Consider the following 22,353-nt stretch of genomic DNA (forward strand, 5'->3'; position numbering starts at 1 on the left):
GGCACGGGAGGCGGGGCGAGCCGTGGCAAGCCAGGCAGACACCTTTACCCCACACAGCCAGTTCTGGGAGCCATGCAGCCAAGCGCTCTGCCCCTACCCCAGGCCTGGTATCAAGCTGGTCTGCAAGGCTCTCTGACCCCAAGCCCGGGGCTTGGGGGGGGGGGAGGGGGAGGGGGACGCGGCTCCTGGCACTGCTACTCGGGTGTCACCAGCCCCTGCCCACCCAACCATTCCAGGCTGTGCTCCACCAGGCAAGGAGCCCTGCAGTCAGGCAGGCTCCTTCCGGCTCTGGAAGCTGATTAGCAAGGCACTTGCACCCCTGGCCTGGTGCCAGGAGCCTGGCCTCACCCACAGGGCAAAGAGGGTGTGGTCCTCTCTGTGGGAAGCCATTAAAGGGTTTTAAGCTATTAAGGGGCTTTAGGCTTCAGGGGACTTAATCAGATTTTTGCTCTGAGCAGGTAACCGGCTGTCTAGTGGGCAGGAGGCAGCTGGAGATGAGGAGAGCCCTGCCTACCCCCTCCCCATTGGCTTGGGCCCACAAGGCAGTCATGGGACCCGAGGGAGTGGGGCCTCAGGGGCAAGCGACACGGATTGGGCTGTGTTGATGGAGGAAGCACCTGGGCCCTCCACCTGAGACGCCCAGTAGAAACTGGATCCTTAGCTGTGGGGCTCTGAGCAGGGAAATACTGGGCTCCCCAGCTCAAAGGCGGTAACTGAGCCTAGAAATGCAGGCAGACAGGCTGCAAGGAAAAGATCCAGTTTAGAAATTGGCTGTAGACCAAGTGCCAGGAAAGACCAATATCAGCCGCAGAGGGAAATGTGTGCCTGGGGGGAGGGGAAGGGGGGGCCTGTGTGTGTGTGTGTGTAGAGCTGGAGGCCCAGGGAGAGGAGAGCTGGGCAGCAGCGCCTGTACCGAGAGGTCAGTTCTGAGATGCACCCCGGGGAGGGCATGTGGGCAGGAAAGCCACTACTGACCTTGGCAGAAGCCACATTGGTGCCATCCAGGGGGCAGAGCAGAAAAACTAGACTTGCTTACAGATAAGAACCAGAGACTGAAAGCTAGCAGGCCTTGGAGGGAGGTGACAAGGCTGGACTTTGATTTTAAATTATTTTATTCAAGAAGGTGGGGAGGACAGACAAGGGGACTGAGCTGAGCCCTGAGTCCTGAAACCTCCCAGCTCAGCCCCCCACAGCAGGACTAGACTCAAAAGTTAGGGGGTGGGGACTCCAGCCCCACCCAGACATAGATGGAGACAGACAGGACCCAGGAGTAGACTGACTGTCCTTCAGGAGGGCGGCAGCCGGAGCACGGCCCAGGGCAGGGCTATTTGGGGGTGCCCCCGCCCTTCTTGGGTGTGGTGGGCTTTTTGCTCTGCCAGAGGTGTCCCTGGATGGTGAAGGCGTCCACACTCATGGACATGGTCTTGGCGGGGATCTGGGTAAAGCGCTTGCGGTCCGAGTTGTACTTATAGATCCCTTCCACCATGGCGGGTGTGACCGTGCGGGGCCCATAACCCGCCAACCTTGACAGCTCCTCCGTCTCGCCCGAGAGCGTGTACAGTGCCCGGAACTGGCAGCTGGAGTCCCGGAAGAGGATCAAGAAGTGGTTGGCTTTGCTCTTCTCGATTTCCTGAGTCGGGGAGACAAGGCCATCAGTGGGCCAGGACTAAACACACACACACACACACACTGCGCGGGTGCAGGCTCACCTCCAGAATGCGGTTCTTCTGTGGCTCATTCACCTTGCCGGCCAGGCAGCAATGTGACAGGGCATTGTGGATGATGAATTTGTTGGACTTGGCACTGGGCTCTTTGTACAGCTTGGGACCTAGAGGGTGGGGGTCAGCAGGGGTCAGCAGGGGTCAGGGAGCCGGCGGAGCAGCCCAAGAGCACGTCTCCTCACCCGCAAAGCCTCCTCACCTGTGTACTCTGGCACAGATGCCGGGGACGAGGCATTGCTGCCATTCTCCCAGTCCCGGTCCCGGTTGCCAGGCAGGCGGCTGGGGGACATGAGGCCAGATGGGGATGGAGCCCTGCAAGGGGGAAGGGGTGGGGGAGGCACAGTCAGAGGTGATAGGGACCAGGAGGGGTCTCCCAACAAGTGACACTGCCACCACAGTTGCACTGTACACTTAAGTGCACAGGGGTACTAGCTGGAGGCTTGTGGGCCAAGGTATGGACAATGCCATGTGCACACACACAGGTACACCCCCCTCCCAAGCCACGCCCCCCCCCCCCCCCCCCGAGTTGGCAAGGATTCGTGCAATCCTCCAATAGGTAGGCTCTGAGCCCCCTGCCTGGCCAGGTGGAGCTCACCGAGACGGCCTCTTCACACCGAGGTTATTGGGGGTCTCGTTGGCCACGGTGGACAGGGACAATGTGGACTGCGAGTAGATCTTGCTGAGCCTTGAGCCTGGGAAGAGACCGCACAAGGATCAGCCTCACTGGAGGCTCCCTCACCTCCATAAATAGCCCACACAGCCTTCTGCACCTCCAGACACCCCACCAAGGGGGTGTCTCATAGTTAAGCCAGAGAGAGGGAAGCCCCATCACACCACCTCAGAAAGCCCTCCCACCCACAGGCCTTCCCCCACCCAGCACCCCCTTTTCCTCTCCACGTACTCCTCCCCCCAGGGCCTCACCCAGCCTGCCCTGGAAGGGGCGCTGGGCAGGCCCCCCCCACAGGGTCCTCACCCAACAGGCCGCGGGCTGGGCTTCGTGCCAAGGCCGAGTCATCACAGCAACCAGAGCGTGGCCGGGGGGCCCTCCGTCCGCCCCGACCCTGCCCCCCGGTCCCCGTGGCCCGGGGCCGCAGCACCTTGTCTAAATCATCCATCAACTTTAGCTGGGCCCGGCGCTCATACTCGAGCCTTGTGAAGTCCCCTCGACGGGGGCCCACCTCATCTTCAGCGGGGGCTCGGGCAGCAGGGGCCAGGGTGGTTGCTGGGGCTACTGTGGGGGCTGCAGGGGATGGGCCTGGAGCCTCCTCCTGGGCCAACCTGCAGACACCAGAGCCATGCAGCAAGCATGGGGTCACTGCAGGCAGCGAGGCCCCTCCCAACCCCCCCAACTAGTCCCAGCCTCACCTGGCAGCCTCCTCCCTCCGCTGCTCCTTCTCGGCCTCCTGCCACTGTTTGCGCCGCCGGGCCTCCTCCACCCGCCGCTGCTGCCGCTCCAGCAGACTGGCCCGCTTTTGGGCCATCTCGTCCTCTGGCTTGTCTTCATCCTGAGGGGAAAGACATGGAATCTTGCTGACCACTTCTCTGCTACGGCAAGGAAGCCCCTTCTCCACTGACCCAACCGCCAGCTATTCACCTCACCTTTGTAAATGGTCCTGGGGTATTCAGCTGGTGCCTACTTAATGCACAAGCTGACACTAGGCACTGAGGTAGATGTGAAAACTGCTCACATAAAGCACTTAACCCAACACGGTACACAGACCGTGAACACTGGGAGATGCAGAGTGGGTATGCCAGCCTAAACTTCAATCAGTCCTACAGGGGGGACAGAATCCCCCCCTAGAGAATGACAAGAATTTAACTGAGGAAGAGAAAGGAAAGCCTTACTTAATAGCAGGTACAAAGGCCCTGAGGCCAGAATAAATGAGGCAGAGGTATATAACTGATCTGGCTAGGACACAGGCAGAAGGTACATGATGAGGCTAGAGGCAAGCAGAGCTCAAAGCTATGAGGACTTTCTTTGGTCCTAAGAACAAGGGCCATGGACCAAATCCCTGCTGCTCAGTGGAAAATGGCCAGGAGTTGGGGGAAGCGGTGGAGACCAGTCAGGAGATGACCACAGGATGAAGATAGAGAATGATCAAACATCTGAAGGGGAACTGGTTGGTCCACACTTGGAGAAGAAAACCAGAAGACCCTAGCCCTGTCTGGCCAACTACTCCTATCCATCTATCACCACCATCTGCCCACCAACCTCTTCTCCACCTGCCCTCCCACCCTCTTCTTTAACCCATCCATCTATCCACCTACCCAATCTATGCCCTCTTCCATCCACCACCTCCAATTATCCTATCTGTCCATCCATCCATCTACCCGCCAAACACTCATCCATCCATCCTAAGCCAACCAACCTACCTGTCTAGTTCATCCACTCAACCTATCCATCATCCATCTAGCCAACCTATCCACCATGCTTCCAACCTAGCCAACCAACCTATCCATCCATCCACTCAACCTATTCATCAAGCCACTTAGCCTAAGTCAACCAACCTATCTACTCACCAATCCCCCTCCATGTATCACTCTACCCACCCAACCTCTCCATCATTCATCCACCACCTAATTTATCCATCATCTACCCAACCCATCCATCCAGTGAACCAACTTACCTTCCATTCACTCACCCACCAACCTACCAATCATCCATCCATTCAGCAACCACCTTACCTATCATCCATCCATCTAGCAATCTATCCAAATATCCAACCAACCTATCACCTGTGCATCCAATTTCTATCCACCCACTCAACTTAGCCTACTAGCTACCTATTCTTATGCCCAATCAATCCATCCATCTGCCTACTCACATACCCATCTATATTCATCCACCCACCCAACCTATCCATCGTTCACCTACCACCCAACTTATCCATCATCCATTCATCTACCACCCCATCCATCCATCATCCATCCATCTACCATCTACCCACCCACCCAACCTGTCAATTATCCATCCATCCAGCTACCTCCTTACTTATCATCCATCCAACTTCTATCCACTCACTCAACTTACTCAGCCTTCTAGCCACCTATCCTTATACCCAATCCATCCATCCACCTACCCACATACCCATCTATATTTATCCCCCCACCCAACCTACCCGTCATTCATTTACCATCGAACTTATCCTCCATTCATTTACCCACCCCATCCATCCACACACCCATCCATCCATCCATCCACCCATCCATCCATCCATCCACCCACCCACCCATATAACTTATCTACCATCTACCTACCCTCCCAACCCATCAATCATCCATCCATCCACTTATCTACAAAGTCAATCATCCATCCATCCATCTACTTATCTACAAAGTCAATCATCCATCCATCCATCTACTTATCTACAAAGTCAATCATCCATCTTCCATCCCTCTAACAACCTAACCAAATACCCAACCAATCTTTCATTCACCCACCTTCCATCTACCTGTTATTCAATATTCTAGCCACCTAACCTTAAACACAATCCATTCATCAATTTGCCTACCCTCAATTTTTCCATCCATTCATCCATCAGTAAAGTCCTTCTCCATCTTTCCATATCCTCATTGACCCCCTTCCAGGGCATTCCACTTTCCAGCCAGTCATTATTCAATTATTCACCATCTGACCTCTCACTTGCTCGGGTGACTCACCTTATAGAAGAATCCAAGCCCAGCCCGGGGCTCCCCTTCTGAAGATGCCTCTTCCTCCAAGGAATCCTCAGCGCCTGGGGGGCTCCCATCTCCCTCTTCATCGGCAGGAGGCTCCCCCAGACTTCCCAAGGGGATCTCAATGAGGCCAGGTCGGGCAGGCTCCTCTGGAGGCGTCCCTTCCGCCAGGAGGATGGAGGAACGTGTCTGTACAGGCACCTGGCTCGGTGAGAACTTGCGCAGGTGGGGGAGGCTGTCTACATCATGGGGTGGAGTGAGTACTCGGGTCAGGGGTGCCAGCCGTAGCTCTGCCGGCCGTGCATGTTTGGGGCTGCGGGGTGTCGGGCTGGGGCCAGGCCCTGGGCTGCGCCTGGTAGCCGGGGCACGCCTGGCTGGGCTGGGAGAGGCAGCTTTGGGCCCAGTTGGGGGGCCAGGGATGACCCACGCAGCAGGGGGTGGGGCAGGTCCAGGAGCCTCTGGTGGGGCTAGAAGCCGCTGCTGCTGGTCCGTGAGCCTCTGCATGTCCCGCTGCAGCGAGCTCAAGGCAGCACTGAGCTTGCTGACCGCACGATTATAGTCTCCCAGGCCCTCGGGGGGCACCAGGCCCAGGTCAGGAGAGAAGGTCACCGCCTTAGGCCGAGTGGTCGGTTCACCCTGGCCCTCGCCCGCCGGCCGCTCCCCACCAGGGACTGAGCCAGACTGGGCTTCGGCCTCAGCCTCGGCCTCGGCCTCCCCTCCAGCCTCTCGCGGCTGCACCTGCAGGAAGGCACTCTTGCCCAACCGCTGCCGGTGTTTGGCGAAGATGGCCTCGATGCGCCGCTTTTGGGCCTCGATGGCTCGGCGTTTCTCCTCCAGCCGGGCTCCTAGCTCACTCATCTCTGAGCTGAGGACGTCGGGGGCTGCCGGCATGGACGTGGGGGACCCCACTCCGGCCTCGGCCTCAGCTTTCACCAGCTGCTTCTTGCGCTCGGCAAAACTGGTCATCTTGACTTCCGAGTTGGTGGCTGCTGGGGACGAAGCCACCGCCTTGGGGGACCCCTCACAGGGGGCAGGTGGTTTCGTCAGATCCCCCGCGGGGCTTGGAGATGGTTTGGAGGGGGTTGCAGGGTGGGACACATAGACGGGCGCTTTGGGGGGCCCATCCGACAGGGTCTTCAAGGACCTGTCGGGCGGGTAGGATGAGGCCAGCTGTGGTTTGGAGGGCCCCTCAGGTGAGTGGAGATAGAAGCTGCCATCGGCAGCCCCATCGGGGAGCAGGCGGGGCTCGGCACTGTGAATAATTTGTAAGGCCTCCTCGATAGTGGGCAGGTCGCCAGGTTCCGGGGTTTGCTGGGCAGGGGTCCGAGCGGGCACAGGACGCGGCGGGCCCAGACTGTCGGAGCTGACGGAACGGAGCAGGACGGGGTCTCCCATGACCACATCCACGTCGCTGTCCAGGCCAAAGGGGGTGCTGAACGACACAGCCTGGGAGAGGGGACGGCTGGGCGGCCGGAGGGAGGGGTCAGCCCCTGGGGGGCGGGCTTGGGCTCTATCCCACCCAAAGCCCGCCTGCTGCTCAGCCGGGGCCCTGCACATGCGCTCACCTGAGCTGACGGTTCCAGGCCTTGCCCAGGGCTTCCATGTGCGACATGGACGGGGAAGACTTCAGGGAGCCTGCAGTGGGGTGGGGGGAGTGGGTCAGTATAGGGTCCTGGGGGTCCTGGGTGGGATCAGAGGGATCATTATGTATGGGCTCACAGCAAATGTTTCCACAAATGGGGATTTGGGCCATTCAGTATCATCAAGTCCCAAGGTGCCATCAGGAAAATTAATCTGGAGGTCACATTGGGGGGGTGCCAGAAAGACTAACATGAACTAGGACTGTCTTTTTTTTTTTTTTTGTCGGTCGTGGGGCTTGAACTCTGGGCCTGGGCACTGTCCCTCAGCTCTTCAGCTCAAGGCGAGCGCTCTACCACTTGAGCTACAGCGCCACTTCCGGTTTTCTGGTGGTTTATTGGAGATAGGAGTCTCACGGTCTCTCCTGCCCGGGCTGGCTTTGAACCGCGATCCTCAGATCTCAGCCTCCTGAGTAGCTAGGATTACAGGCGTGAGCCACCAGCGCCCGGCTTATTTTGTTTTTTTTTTTTTGATGCTGGTCCTGGGGCTTGAACTCAGGGACTATCTTTTGTTCAAGACTAGCTACTCTACCACTAAGCCATAATTCCACTTCCAGCTGTGTGTGTGTGTGTGTGTGTGTGTGTGTGTGTGTGTGTGTGTGTGCACGCGCGCGCTTCATTGGAGATAAAAGAGTCTCATGGATTTTCCTGCCCAGGCTGGCTTTGAACCAGGATCCTCAGATCTCAGGCTTCCTGAGTCACTCAGATGACAGTATGAGCCACTGGCACCTTGGCTAAACTGGGACCATCTTGGAGTGAGGGTCTCACCTGTGGATCCTCGGAGTGGGGACTGGGGGCCGCCAGGGGACAGGAGTGGATGGCGGAAGTTGAATACTGGAGAGCTGCCAAGAAATGGTCTTTGATGGTGGGACATCCCATAACCTCCCCCTTTCCTCCCGCAGCTCCCTAGATTTCCCCAGCCCTACCCAGAAGCTGCTACCATGGCAGGAACTAACTCTGGGCTGTGAAGAGATTGTACCTGCTCCCACTGTTGTTCTGAGATGGAGAGGCTTCGGTGCCCTTGGGGGAGGTGGCTGCCAGAGAGAGAGAGAAGAGGGTCAGGTGGGGCTCAGTCCCTCAGCCCCCAACTGGACTCAGTGGCCCCAAACTCACCATGACCATCAGGCAGGTCCTTGGCTTGCACAAAGTCGGGTTTCAGCACCTCAAAGCACATAAACATCTCAGCTAGCAGCACCACCAAGTTGACCTGGAGGCAAAGTGGAGGATTAACCAAGAGCCACACAGCCCTAGACGCCTGTCTGGTCTCCTCTAGGCTTCCCTGAGGGCCTTACCTTGAGGGGAGGTGGGACGTAGAGCAGGTCCTCCAGGGACAACGGGCAGCCACGAGGAAGGCGGGAGGCACAGAAGTCCTGTACCAGCTGGAGATTGTACAGGCTGTCCGCCACAGACATGGGGTCCTTGAGGCACACCTCTGTAAGGACAGGACACCCCCCAATTCTATAGGAAAGTGGAGAGGGGCCCCAGAAAATCCCAGCAGCCAATACATAAGAAATATGAATTACGTCCTGCCAGGCACCGGTGGCTCTCACCTGTAATCCTAGCTACCCAGCAGGCTGAGATCTGTCTGGGAAGGTAGCTTAGTAGTAGAGTGCTTGCCTAGCATGCATGAAGCCCTGGGTTTGATTGCTCAGAACCACAGAAACAGGAAAAAGCTGGACGTGGTGCTGTGGCTCAAGGGGTAGAGCACTGACCTTAAGCACATAGAGGCTCAGGGACAGAGTCCAGGCCCTGAGTTCAAGCCCCAGGACTGGGGGGGTGGGGGGGGGTGGAAGGGGGGGGGGCACGGGGAGAGGCTAAGATCTGTGAATCACAATTCAAAGTCAGCCCAGGCAGGAAAGTCTGTGAGACTCCTATCTCCAATAAACCACTAGAAGTGAAGCTGTGGCTTAAAGTGGTGGAGCACTAGCCTTGAGTAAAAGAAGCTTAGGGACAGAGCCCAGGCCCTGAGTTTAAGCCCCATGACCAATGAAAGAAAGAAAAGAAAAGAGGAAGAGGAGAGATTGGGGAGGGGAGGGGAGGGGAAAGGAGGGAAGGGGATAGGAGGGAGGGGAGGGATGGAGGGAAGAAGCAAGGAAGGGAGGGAGGGAGGGAGAAAGGGGAGATGTCCTAGGCAGATGCTAGTGGCTCACACCTGCAAACCTACTCAGGAGGCTGAAATCTGTGGATCATGGTTCAAAGCCAGCCCAGGTAGGAAAGTCTGTGAGAGTTATCTCTAATTAGCCACCAGGAAACTGGAAATGGTGCTGTGGCTCAAAGTGTGATAGAACACTATCCTTGAGTGAAAAAACTCAGACACAGCACTCAAGCCCTACAACCAAAAAGTAAAAAAGAAATATGTCCTATTAGATGGGCCTCTGGCCACATAACCCCTACAAGATGCTTGCTATGCCTGACTGTGCCACAGACCCAGCCTCCTCCATAACTCAACTCGAAAGCCTTTGTCTGCTGGGCTCCAGTAGTTCACATTGGCTACTCCAGGGGGGCTCAGATCTGAAGATGGAAGTTCAAAGCCAACCCAGGCAGGAAAGTCTGTGAGAGACTTCTCTCCAATGAACCAACAAAAAGGCAGAAGTGGAGGTGTAGCTCAAATGGTAGAATTTCAGGTTTAAGTTTAAAAAAGCTAAGGAACAACATGAGTCTTGAATTCAAGCTCCAGTACTAGTGCAAGTGTGCATGATATACACATACATACTCACACACCACCACCACCACAAAAGCAAAAATACAGCCTGGGAAGGTGGCTCAGTGGCAGAGTGCTTGTCTTGCATGCACGAGGCCCTGGTTCCATTCCTCAGCACCATATAAGCAGAAAAAGCCAGAAGTGGCACTGTGGCTCAAGTGGTAGGGTGCTAGCCTTGAGCTGAAGAGCTGAGGGACAGCGCCCAGGCCCAGAGTTCAGGGCCCACCACTGGCAAAAAAAAAAAAAAAGCAAAAATACACCTTTTCCTGACCACTCATTGCTTTGCAACAGTCAAACAGTAAAAGAGATATTATCAGGAAACTTTATTATTTATTATCTGTCTCCCTCAGGAAGGACATCGAGCTGTCTGACAGACCAGAAATGTGGGGGGAAGGGGGGGGTGCGCATGCATGCATATGTTTGAGTACTGAGACTTGAACTCAGGACCTCTTGCTCTCGCTTGGATTTTTGCTCAAGACTGGCACTTGAGCCAGAGCTCCACTTTGAACTTTTGGTGGCTAATTGGAGATAAGAGACTCTTACAGACTTTCTTGCCTGGGCTAGCTTTGGACCTTCATCCTCACAATCTCAGCCTCCTGAGTAGCTGGGATTATAGGTATGAGTCATGGGTACCCAGTTTAGGCCAGTGCTTCTATTTTTATACATGGCATCTAACATGGGGTCCAGCACGCAGTAATGTAAGTTATGTAACAACGCTGAACTCTGAAGCACAGAGAGGTGTAGCCATTGATGCAAGGTCACGCAGTTCATTAAGGGAAGACAGGGATGTAAACTCAGACCCGCCAATTTATAACTGCTGCATTACCCTGATCTCTGGGACCAGGGGGACAAAGCTCCTGGGGTAGAGGACAGGGCTGGGTCTCAGAGTATGTGCCTTTAGAGGGTACAGATCGGCCCCTCCACTCACCTTCGAGTCGCAGCAGCTGGGGACAGTAGCAGTGGATGGTGGCGGCCAGCGCCGCGCCGCTAGCCAGGTCCTGGAGGGTCGTCACGTGTGGAAAGCAGGGGGCCCGTCGTGCCACAGCCCGGTCCTTGCGGTATCGGATCTGTGGGGAAGAACGGAGTGAAGTCAGTAGTCGAGCCGGCCCCTCCAAAGTCAGCATTCATGCAGGCTGGGCGGGGAAGGCCTGGGGTTTCCGCCATGGGGGAACGGGAAAGCTGGGAGGTCCCAGAGCCAGAATGGGGAGGCGGTGGTCCAGCCCGGAGCAGGGGAAAAGGGCAGCAGCGAGAGGCAAGAGGAAGTTGTCGGGCGAGCAGCCAGGCCAGCAGCAAGGGCTGGGGACGGGGACTCCTGGGACCCCTGGGGTGGGGGATACATTACCATGGGGGGTTTGCTCCCCGACTCCTTCAAACAGAAGGCAATTGCGTGCTGGGGGAGGGGGAGAGGAGCAGCTGTCAGCAGGGTGGGAGGGCCGCTGACCTGCTGGGCCCCCAAGCCCACCTCTGGGGGAGGGAGGAGGACCTCTTTGTGAGCCCTGGCCAGCTCCCTGACTGTGCTCTGGCCAGCTTTGGGGGACCCCAGCTCCTCCCGGCCCTGAGGGACCTCGCAGAGCAGCCTCCCATGCAGGGGTCCATCCTCCCACGAGAGACCCAGGCCCCAGCTTGGGGAAAGGACACGGAGGAAGCAGGTAGGCAGGAACACGCCCCCCCCCCCTAACCCAGACCCAGGGTTGGGAGAGGAAGTGAGCAAAGGTGGACGCCCCATCTGGCCCACACAGCAATGAACTCTATGAACCATAAGGACATTGTGACCCTGGTACAGTCACACCGCTAATTAGGGGGACTAAAGAATCAAATGTCAAGCTCCAAAAAGCTGAATTCTAGCTACTCAGGAGGCTGAGATCTGAGGATGGAAGTTTGAAGCCAGCCCAGGCAGAAAAGTCCCTGTGAGACTCATATCTCCAATTAACCACTCAAAAACCAGAAGTGGTCCTGTGGCTCAAGGGGTAGAGCGCTAGCCTTGACCACAAAGAGGCTCAGGGACAATACCCAGCCCATAAGTTCAAACCCTGCATCTGATGAAAGAAAGAAAGAAAGAAAGACAGAGAGAAAGAAAGAAAGACAGAGAGAAAGAAAGAAAGAAAAAGAAAGAAAGAAAGCCACAGAGTGGTTCATGCCTATAATCTTAGCTACTCAGGAGGCTGAGATCTGAGGACCAAGATTTGAAGCCACCTCTGAGAAGAAAATTCCATGAAACTTTGTCTGCAAGTAGCCACCAAAAAGTTGAAAGTGCAGTTGTGGCTCAAGTGGTAGAGTGACTAGCCTTGAGCAAAAAAGCTAAAGGACTGTGCCAAGGTCCTGAATTCAAGCCCCAGCTGGCAATAAAAAAGGTGTGGGGAGAACTTCCCTGTGAGAATCCAAAAGCTGGGAATATTTTTTTTTTTAGTCAGTCGTGGGACTTGAACTCTGAGTCTGGGTGCTGTCCCTGAGCTCTTCAACTCAAGGCAAGCCCTCTACCACTTGAGCCACAGCGCCATTTCTGGTGGTTTATTGGAGATAAGAGTCTCATGACTTTCCTGCTGGGCTGGCTTTGAACCGTGATTCTCAGCTCTCAGCCTCCAGAGTATCTAGAATTACTGGTGTGATCGACCAGCACCCAGCTAAAGCTGGGAATTTCTTAACTTCGGGAAACTGAGGATCTCAGGCAAGTTCTACCTTCTTCTGGATTTGGTTAGGTTGATCCCCAAGACTCTGACCTCCCCCCACCCCAGGGGTGAGAGGGATCTATGTTCTGCCCTCTTAACTAATGGGAGTTTGCCCTCTTGATTATTGAGAAGTTCCTCTGTTTGGTTAATGGCCTAGATTCTCTTAATTCAAGAGGGTAGGGGGTCTATGTCCCCAGAGTTAGGTACTATCCTCCTTTGCTCACAGCTTGGGGGAAGGAAGAGAAGGTGCAGACCCGCAGGCAGAATCAGACACACACAAACAAGACAGCAAGAAGCAGGGCAGGCAGACCGGGGTGGACGGACAGTCCCACTTACAGGAACCAGCTTCCAGTACCAGCGTGTAGGGCACTAATGCCAGAGGGTAGAGAGGGGAAGAGCAGAGGCCGGTGCAGGGGAGAAGGCACAGAGAGAGAGGAGAGAAAGAGAGTCATCTCCAGCCACGCTTCCTCTTTGGCACGGCCATGAGATGCAGCCCTGCCCACCCAAGCCCCTCCCATCGCTGACACCAATGTCCATCACCCCAGCCTCACCGAGGGTTGTGCTGGCGCCGCCCCATCTGTGGGGGCTGCGGGGGATGCACGCTGGGCAGCGTCTTGCTCTGTCTTTTCCTGCAGCCGCCGGATGGTCTGAAGACCAGAGAAAAGTCAGTTCTCTGATCTTTGTACCCTCTAGGTCCCCACTCATCCCCACCCAACGTCACCTACCGTGTCCACCCAGAAAAGGAGCTTATGCTCCAAGCTGGTCAGGGCCAAGGGACTGGGAAGCGTCTTTGTCCATTCAAAGGAGAAGGCCACCATGAGGGCATCGATGACAGCTAGGTGGGCTCCCTAGAGAGGAAAGGACTGGAGGGTGAGACTAGAGAGCAGGGTAAGGGCTCCCCTCCTTCCAAGAGCCAATGAAGAGGTAGAACTAGGAGGCAGGCAGGATTTGAAGTGGGGCCTCGAGGATGAACAGGCTGGGGTCCTATTAAAAGCCACACCTGAGGGACTGGACTCTGGGACCAGACACTGGGTCTTAGAACAACCTGAGCCCTACAGGAAAACTGGGCTAGAGTCACAGGTAAGCCGGGCTTGTAATAGGTAGCACCTTACAAGAGGAACCAACCCTGACAACAGGAGCTTGAAAGAGAGGGCACTAGGCTTGATGGGAGGAGCCTCTCCCATGGGGAGAGCTTGAGTTTAGTAGGTGGAGCTTAAGGGAGAGTCAGGAAGAGTAAAAGGAGCTAAGGCGGATGGGTGGAGCTAGAGGGGAAGAGCCGGGCATGGTGGGAGGAGCTTGGTTTGGGGGTTGAGCCAGATGTAGTGAGAGGAGCGAAGGCTGATGGGTAGCGGGGAGGAACAAGGCATGGTAGGAGAAGCTATGCCTGATGGGAGGCTATTAGGGAGAGGAGCCAAATGATGGGAGGAGTTGCCTGGTGGGTTGAGCTTGAGGAAGAAGCTGGGCATGGTAGGCTGATAGTAAGAGCTTGAAGGAGGAACCAGATGTAGGAGAAGCCGTGTGGCAGGTGGAGCTTCAGGGAGAAGCCAAGTGAGTTAGAGCAAGGGCTGATGGGAAGAGGGGAGGAGCAAAGCTATGTCTAATGGGTGGAGATTAAGGGAAGAGCCCGATGTGGTGGGAGGAGCTATCTAGTGGGGAGATCTTGAGGGAATGAGTCGATGAGGTAAGAGGGGTTATGCCTGGTGGGTGGGGCTTGAGGGAGTGGGCGGGGCTTGAGGGAAGGAGCGGAGTGTAGTGACAGGGGCTATGCCTTGTGGGCGTGGCTTGAGGGGAGGAGCTACGTGACGTGGATGGCGCTGGAAGGGAGGTCCAGGCCCATGGGCGGAGCCTTGGGAAGGCTGACCTCAGGACCAGGTGGCCGGGCAGACAGACCTACCATGAGGATGGGCTGGTGTCTCAGGTCAGCCTCGCGGACGGGGCGCTCCGGTAGGGCAGGCACGGTGCCCCTGCGGGCCAGCAGGGCAAGCAGCGCCGAGGGGCTGGGGGGCGTCTCCAGCTGCGGTAGCGCCTGGCGCCAGGCCCGGCAGTAGAGCTCGGCCGAGAGCAGCAGCCGTGTCACTGGGGGCTTCACGTGCTCCTGCGCGTACTGATCCGTGTAGAAGGGTTCCCACAGCTCTGGGGGCACGTGCTCTGCGGGGTGCAAGGGAGGTTCACGGGCAGCCCATCACCATCATCACCACCACCCCCCCACATACACACACCCCGCCTGGCCTCCAGGAAAGGCACAAGCTTCCCCACCGACCCCTACAATACAAAGACCAAGAGGAGGCAAAGCACGGGACCTCAGGGAGATTGTGAGCGCTTGGACCCGAGAACCCAAGACTCACTGCGCACAACCTCATAGATCCAGGGAAAGACAAGAACACCAAAAGCCAGGAGGTGGTGACTCATGCCTATAATCCCAGCTATTCTGCAGGCTGGGAGTCTGAAGATCACAGTTCAAAACCAGCCCAAACAGAAAAGTCTGTTAAAGACTCATCTCCAGTGAACCACCAAAAAAAAAAAAAAAGAGGCAGAAATTGAGTTGTGGTTCAAGTGGGAAAGCGCTGGCCTTGGACCAAAGAGCTCAGGAATAGGGCCCAAAGCACTGAGTTCAAGTCCCACTTGACCTTTCCATTTAGGGCCCCACCCCTGGGCCCCACTTTTCTCAGTCCAGCTCCTTGAAAGATAAGGGCTTTCCAGGCTCACTTCCTCCTGGCTCCCTGGCCTCAGTCCTGACTTCTGTTGCCATCTTCCTAACCTCCCCAAGGCCAGCAGAGGCCAGCCAACGCACTTTCAGAGCCCAGAACTTGCCCGGGATCTCTGCCCAGCACCTCCTTCTTCCAGAAACTTCCTTCCACCTGGAGTCTCTTTGTAAAGAAACATGCCCCACCCAACTTCACCTCGTGATGGCTCTGTGGTCATGTGGGCACTACCACCGCTACAGCCCAGGCACTGGGTCAGGCACTGGGTTTCCAAACACTTTTGGCTTTTTTTGGATGGTAGGGATTGAATTTGGTGGGTCTCATGCTTAGCTTGGTAAAAGCATTCTATCACCCTTATTCTTTTTTTTTGGGTCCGGTCGTGGGGCCTGAAACTCTGGGCCTGGGCGCTGTCCCTCAGCTCTTCAGCTCAAGGCTAGCGCTCTACCACTTGAGCCACAGCGCCACTTCCGGCTTTTTTCTTATGTGGTACTGAGGAATCGAACCCAGGGCCTCATGCATGCAAGGCAAGCGCTCTACCACTGAGCCACCTTCCCAGTCCACCCTTATTCTTTTGTTTTTCTTTTTCTGCTAGATTCTCACATTAACTTTTCCCAGAGGCTAGCCTCTCACCACAATCCTCCAACTTCTGCCTCCCACATCCTCCTCCAAGTCACAGGCACATGCTACCATACCCAGCTTGTTTCTGAGATTGGGTCTCACTAAATTTTTGCATTGGGCTGGCCTTCAACTGAGATTCTCTTCTGTCTTTACCTCCTAAGTAGCTGGGATTTTATAGATGTGTGCCCTCACATTTGGCCTACTGTTCTCTCTCTCTCTTTTTTTTTTTTTTGGTTGGTCGTGGGACCTCAACTCTGGGCCTGGGCACTGTCCCTCAGCTCTTCAGCTGTAGACTAGTGCTCTACCACTTGAGCCTCAGCCCCACTTCCAGCTTTTTCTGCTTATGTGGTGCTGAGGAATCGAACCCAGGGCCTCTGCGTGCAAGGCAAGCACTCTACCACTGAGCCACCTTCCTAGCCCCTCTTTTTAAAAAATAATAAGTTTTTTTATTGCAAAAATACAGAGGGGTTACAATTACATGAGCAAGGTAATGAGTACATTTCTTATCAAGCATTGTTGCCTCCTCCTTTGTTTTTCCCCTACCATCCCTCCCCTCCCATCTCCACAACTACACTCTCCCCCACCTCTTTTTTTTTTTAAATAATTTTTGCCCAGCATCTCACATCCCATCCATCTTCTACTTTCAACCCCCCTGATATCTCTTAAATCCAAACCCTCCTCCTTATCTCCAGAGCTCCTATTAGAGACTCAGTCCTGGCACTTACTGCTCCCATCAGCAAATGTAATGAATTTCTTTCCCTATGAATTCTCAGGGCTTTCAAGATGGGGGAGTGTGGAGGAAGTGATGGTTGGTTATTGACCAAACACTCATTGGTAACTAGTGCCTGCCAGTTCACAAAGGTACAATTAGCATTTGGAGCTGTCTTTGTGTGTGAGTGGTGAGGGGAGAGGTGGGGGGGGGGGTTGTTGCTAGAACTCAGGGCCTGGGCTCTGGTCCTTATCTTTTTCACTCAAGGCTGGTGCTCTACCACTTGGACCACAGTTCCACTTCTTACCTTTCTTTCCTTCTTTCCTTCCTTTCTCTTTCTTTCTTTTCTTTCTTTCTTTTCTTTCCTTTTGTGGGTATTAATTGGAGATAAGAGTCTCGTGAACTTTCCTGCCCAGTCTAGCTTCAAACCACAATCCTTAAATCTCAGCCTCCTGAGTCACTAAGATTACAGTGAGCTACCAGTGCCCAGCTGGAGCCAAGCATCTTCGGGAAGACCCTGTGTGGCCTGGCACTGTGCTTAGAAATCTCTGGTCACAGCTGGACACCAGTAGCTCATGCCTATAATCTTAGCTACTCAGGAGGCTGAGATTTGAGGATCACGATTTGAAGCCAACCCAGGGAAGGAAAGTCCTTAAGACTCTTATCTCCAAAGTCCGTAAGACTCTTATCTCCAGTAAACTACACAGAAAAAGCTGGAAGTGGCACTGTGGCTCAAGTGGTATAACACTAGCCTTGAGCATGATGAGGGTCAGGGACAGCGCCCAGGTCCTGAATTCAAGCCCCAGGATTGGCCAAAAAAAAAAAAAAATCCTCTGGTCTCTACCAGAATCAGTATAGGCAACCAAACACATGTACAAGTATTGGTACACATCTCCTAAGAGGTAAGCTGTCTGCTGAACATCTGTTTAATGAGTGACTAGTCACTGCTTCTGTCAACTGCTAGAAATACAATGCAAGCTGCATGCATAGTGATAAGTTAAAAAGAAACAATAAGGCTCCGTAGTACAGTGGATAGCACGCTGGACTTCTAAAATGAAACATTAATTTAGTAATACTCTACTCAGCTCAACATGTACCCAAAATATTATCTTTCCAATTTGCAATCAATATAAAAACCTGAATGAGCTAGTCCTTTTTTTTTTTTTTTTTTTTTTTGGTGTGTGTGTGTGTGCCAACATTGGGACTTGAACTTGGGGCCTGGATACTATCCTTTAGCTTTTCCTGCTCAGGGCTGGCACCCAATCACCTCAGCTACACCTCTACTTCCAGCTTTTTCCTGGCTCATTGGTGATAAGAACTCTTGGACTTGTCTGCCCAGACCAGCTTCAAACTTTGATCCTCAGATCTCAGCCTCCTGAGTAGCTAGGATTACAGGGGTAAGCCACCGGCTCCCAGCCATAGTCGTATTTTTTAATGTTTTTTTTTTCTTTGAGAGAGTCTCACTATGTAGCCCAGCCTAGCCTCCAACTTGCAACCCTCCACAGTCTCCTGAGTGCTAAGATTACAGGTGCTTACTGCCATACCTGGCTCTGTGTCTAATTTACATTTACTACACACAGACATCTGAATTTCTCCTCTCCCTTGCCCTCTCCTCTCTTCTCTTTTTTCCCTCCTTCTTTCCTTCCTTCCTTCCCTCCCTCCCCTTCTTTCCTTTTTGTTTGTAGAGACAATGTTTCAATATGTAGCTCAGGATCCTCCTGCCTCCATCTCCCAAGTGCTGGGATTACAGGATTGCACCACTACATCCAGCTTCAACCTTGCTTTTCAAGTGCTCAAAAGCCACACCAGGCTAGTGGCCACCTGTCCATTTCTTTATCCCATGACCTTTCGAGCATTCACTTGTCTAATCCTAAGATACTTATTCTTCCTTCTGCCATTAGACAGATCAGAAAACCAAGGCCCAGAGAGCAGAGTTAACCTGCCATAATCACACAACCAGTCAACAGCAAAGGCCACATGAACGCAGAGTCCCTCACAGAGCTCATTCATGTTCTCTGAAAACATAAAGAATGGTATGTGAAACCAGGCACTGGTGGCTCATGCCTGTAATCCTAGCTGCTCAGGAGACAGATCTGAAGATCTTAGTTCAAAGCCAGCCAAGGCAGGAAAGTCTGAGAGACCCTTATCTCCAATTAAGCACCAAAATGCCAAAAGTGGAGCTGTGGCTCAGGTGATAGAGTGCTAGCCTTGAGCAAAACAGCTCAGTGACAGCAGCCAGGCCCTGAGCTTAAACCCCAAGTCCCCCATAAGCTCCTTCCACACACAAAAGAATGGCAAGTGAGCCAGGTGGCTTAAACCTATAATCTTTGCTACCCAGGAGGCTGAGATCTGAGGATCTCAATTTGAAGCTAGTCTAGGCAGAAAAATCTGAGAGACGCTTATCTCCAACTAACCAGCAAGAATGCTGGTCTGGGGGAGAAGGAGAGGGAGAAAAGAAAGAAGGAAAAAAGAACAGCATGTTAGGTGTTTCCCAAACTTACATAAAATCCTTTCTTATCTCATTCTCTTTGAGTCTGTGCCCTCCAGAGCCCACCAGCCTGCATTCCACACCCTTGTGCCTTGGGCCTCTACCTTCACCCAGACTAGGATCTCACAGGGCCACTCTGTGTAGATCTGGTCAGCCCTCAAGCACCTTCTATAGCTCCCTAGGGTTCTCAGATCCCGAATTCCAGAATAGAACAGCCTTCTTTATCTCCAGCCTTCTCCCCCCCACACACACACACACATGAGAGACATGTAAATTGTTATCTGAGAACTCCTTGTTAAGCCACACTGAGCCTTAGGACACACAGACTCCTTCCCCTGGTAAACTCCTACACACCCATCAACACCAAGTCCTTCCTCATTGAGGGAGTCTTCCCTTCTCCCTCTCCAGAAGATTTCAGGGATTCCCTCCTCCCAGACCCTGTTATCTCATCCAAACCACAGATCTAGTCACTCTTAAACTGAGAGAACTAGTAGAGAGAATCTAGTATTGACAGAATCTAGTTTTATACAGGTTCTCCCCTTCTCCCCGCCCCCTACATCCTGAGCAATTGATAAAGAGTCCCAGTGGTCATGAACAGGTCTATTCCATTTAGACTTGCTCTGTGTAGGAAAGGCAAATGGGAGATAGATTGAACTTGATTGTTAGAATAATGGCAGGCAGGTTTCAAAGCATAGCAAGCTGACTCAAGAATGGAACTGGGGAGGGAAGGGATGGAGGCGTGGCTCAAGTGGTAGAGCACCTGCCTAGCAAGCACAAGGCCCTGAGTTCAATCTCCTGGCACCATTTTCTTTCTTTCTTTTTTTAAAGAGCTATAGGTGGCTTACACCTGCAATCTCAGCTACTTAGGTGGCTGAGATCTGAGAATCATGGTTCAAAGCCAGGTCAGGCAGAAAAAAAAAAATCTGTGAGACTCTTATCTCCAAATAACCAACAAAAAAATCAGAAATGGAGCTGTGGCTCAAGTGGTAAGGCATGAGCTTTGAGTAAAAACAGCTAAAGGTGAATGTCCAGGCCCTGAATTCATGCCCCAGGACTGGCACCAAAAAACAAAAAACAAAACAAAACAAAAAACAACACCTGGCACTAGATGAGTTAAATATCTACATTTGATCAGCCCCTCTCAGGGGCTTGCTTTCTTTTCTATGAAATGAGACAGCAATTTCTGCTCTGTTCCCCCATGCAGGGACAGTGACATTACTGGTATTAAATTTTTTTTTTTAAACCCAACTCCCATACCCACAAGCAATAGTGATTATCCATATGGCCAACAAGGTGGAACATTTTCCACAGTAAGGACCTCCAACCACCCTCCTCCAGCAACCTCATCCAAAAGATCCTGGGGTCTCAAGTTCCTGCCTGATGCCCCCCCTGCCCCCACATCCACACAGGAGCACCCCACATAGTCTCAGATATGAATAAATAAGCAAACGAACACCTTTTATTATGGCAGTGAAAAACAGAAGCTGGGGGGGGGGGGGGGGGACAGGAGATCATTCCTCCAACCTTTCATAAAAAGGAGCTGCGACTCAAACTCCATTCCGAGTTTCAAACTTGGGCTCTATCACCCCCATAAACTTGGGCTCTCCCCTCCCCCCCTGCTGGGGGGGGGCAATCCCAATCTCAACACACACACCCCCCTCGCATCCTTTTCTTAAATCCCCTGGTTTCAAAGGAGGTGGTGAGGGAACAGTTCAGAGAACGTGGAGAAAGTGGGAGCTGAGCCTGGGTGGATGCAGCTGACGGCCAGCTGTGACGGAGACCCACACCCAGAACAGGTTGGTCTAGGAAGGCCACTAAAAGGTAAAAGGGGGGGGATGGGCTGTGCCTAGGTGGTGCCAAGACCTGTATGTAGGCAGGTCCACCGGGAGAGCAGAGCACCCCGGAAGGACCAGACCTTAATTAACCCCTATGTTCCCCCAAGGCCTCTCAGCTCTGCCCTGAGGGGAGGGGCCAGCTGCCCAGAGCCCCTCATCGTGGGGACACCCCCACACACACCCATCTTGCAGCAATACTCAGGGCTCGAGTTATTTAGACAGATATGGGGGGCGGGAGCTGGGGAAAGGAGTAGGGGACCCGCCCTACGGAGACAAGGCCCTGCAGCTGGGCTCCCGGAGCTTGATCCTGGACTAGCCATTTCTTCCTTTTTCCGCAGAGCTCGCCTGCCTTCCCCAGGAAAGGGGGGGGGCGGGATAATAAGTCACAGCTGCCAACCGGGACCATGGTGGCTTTAGAGGGGCGCGGGGATGTGGGGGGGGGTGTCCCCGGGGCTCCCCGGCCACCGCCCGCAGCGCAAGCAAGGCGGACGCGAGCTGGGTGTCCCAGCCTGGGCGGGGGGGGGGGGGGGGGGGTTGAGTGATATTGGGGGAAGGTGGGGACGGCGGTGCTGAGCGCTTAGGGTCCCCTCGCATGGAGGCTGCTGTCGGTGGTGTAAAGAGAGGGGGGGATCCCCAAAGACGCATGATGTGGGTGTGGAAATGGGGCGTGCAAAGGACGCCCCCCCCGGGAAAGAGGGTTTGTGGGGGGCGGGAAGCAGCCCCCGGCCCGCATTGGGAGACCCCCCCCCACCCGGCCCGCAGACCCCGCCCCGCTCACCTAGGGGCCCCCGGTGCACGGCTGGGCCCTACCCCCACTGCGCTCGGGCGCCCGGCGGGCAAAGTCCACGGCCTGGGCCCGGCAGGAAGCGCGGAGGCCCCGCACGGCAGATCCCGGGGCCCGGAGGACCCCCCCCCCCCGCCCCGCAACCCTGGCGGTCCGCGCCATTGTTCCCACGGCCCCAGCTTGCCAGCCCGGCGCCCCGCCCCCCGCACCTGCCGCCAAGCGTCCCCCAGTACCTGCACCCCCAAACGCCGCCCGCAGCACCCACGCCAGGCTCGCCGCCGCCTTGGCCCGCGAGAAATCGTACTGGTCCAGCGATTTGATCTCGGGCACCAAGAAGGTCCTCCGCAGCGGCCCGGGCCCCGCGGGCGCCGCCTCCACCATGGCGGCACCGGGGCTGCGAGCCGGCAGACACCGGCTCCACGCTCGGGGCTGGGCTACGCTGCGCTGCACCGCGTTCCGGCCCCCGCCAAGGCCGCCGCCGCCCGCTGTTACTGCTGCCGCTGCTGCCGCCGCCGCTGCTGCTGCTGCTGCTGCTGAGCCAGGTGCGGCCGCTTGCGCCGGCGACGCAGCGTCGGCCCCGCCCCTGAGGCGGAGCCCAGGTGAGCCCCGCCCACTCGAGTCAGGCCCCGCCCATCTCATCCAGGTCCCCGCCCAACGGGTCTGTAAGCCTCAATGGGTTTCCTTAAGGCCCTGTATGGCAGAGCCACAGGGGCAGGACTGCGCTGATGAGGAGAGGGAGTGAGGGGTGGAGGAGAGACCTGAGACAGGCAGACAGATAGACAGACAGGCAGACAGGCAGGCTGACTCGCTGGAAAGG

The 22,353-nt window shown here is 55.0% G+C and overlaps 1 protein-coding gene across 3 annotated transcripts; it reads right to left on the reverse strand.

Moving 5' to 3' along the window:
- Positions 1–1,099: 1,099 nt before the first annotated feature.
- On the reverse strand, positions 1,100–22,005 carry Camsap3 (calmodulin regulated spectrin associated protein family member 3). 3 transcript variants are annotated; one of them, XM_042693696.1, is made up of 19 exons: positions 21,770–22,005; positions 14,295–14,548; positions 13,126–13,248; positions 12,952–13,047; positions 12,737–12,769; positions 11,077–11,124; positions 10,663–10,801; positions 8,326–8,465; positions 8,147–8,240; positions 8,013–8,067; positions 7,802–7,875; positions 6,962–7,031; positions 5,382–6,858; positions 3,087–3,226; positions 2,695–2,999; positions 2,317–2,413; positions 1,921–2,033; positions 1,710–1,828; positions 1,100–1,630 (listed from the first exon to the last, which is right to left on the reverse strand). In XM_042693696.1, exons 1-19 carry the CDS (start codon positions 21,915–21,917, stop codon positions 1,325–1,327), a joined length of 3,831 nt encoding a protein of 1,276 aa, XP_042549630.1. In that variant the 5' UTR covers positions 21,918–22,005; the 3' UTR covers positions 1,100–1,324. The 3 variants fall into 3 exon arrangements, with proteins under 3 accessions (XP_042549630.1, XP_042549631.1, XP_042549632.1); XM_042693697.1 differs by lacking the exon at positions 12,737–12,769; XM_042693698.1 differs by lacking the exons at positions 11,077–11,124; positions 12,737–12,769.
- Positions 22,006–22,353: the final 348 nt, after the last annotated feature.

This window comes from Dipodomys spectabilis, unplaced genomic scaffold, assembly GCF_019054845.1.
Source record: "Dipodomys spectabilis isolate Male_0828 unplaced genomic scaffold, ASM1905484v1 ptg000173l, whole genome shotgun sequence".
NCBI classification, from domain to species: domain Eukaryota; kingdom Metazoa; phylum Chordata; class Mammalia; order Rodentia; family Heteromyidae; genus Dipodomys; species Dipodomys spectabilis.

Bases quoted from the DNA above. Each gene is read 5' to 3' on its own strand.
- Camsap3 (XM_042693696.1), bottom strand. From the start codon at position 21,917: ATGGTGGAGGCGGCGCCCGCGGGGCCCGGGCCGCTGCGGAGGACCTTC. The intron at 14,549-21,769 runs GTACTGGGGGAC...TGCACCCCGCAG, and splicing joins GGCGGCGTTTGGGGGTGCAG to AGCACGTGCCCCCAGAGCTG. The intron at 3,227-5,381 runs GTGAGTCACCCG...CTTTCCCCTCAG, and splicing joins GGCTTGGATTCTTCTATAAG to GATGAAGACAAGCCAGAGGA.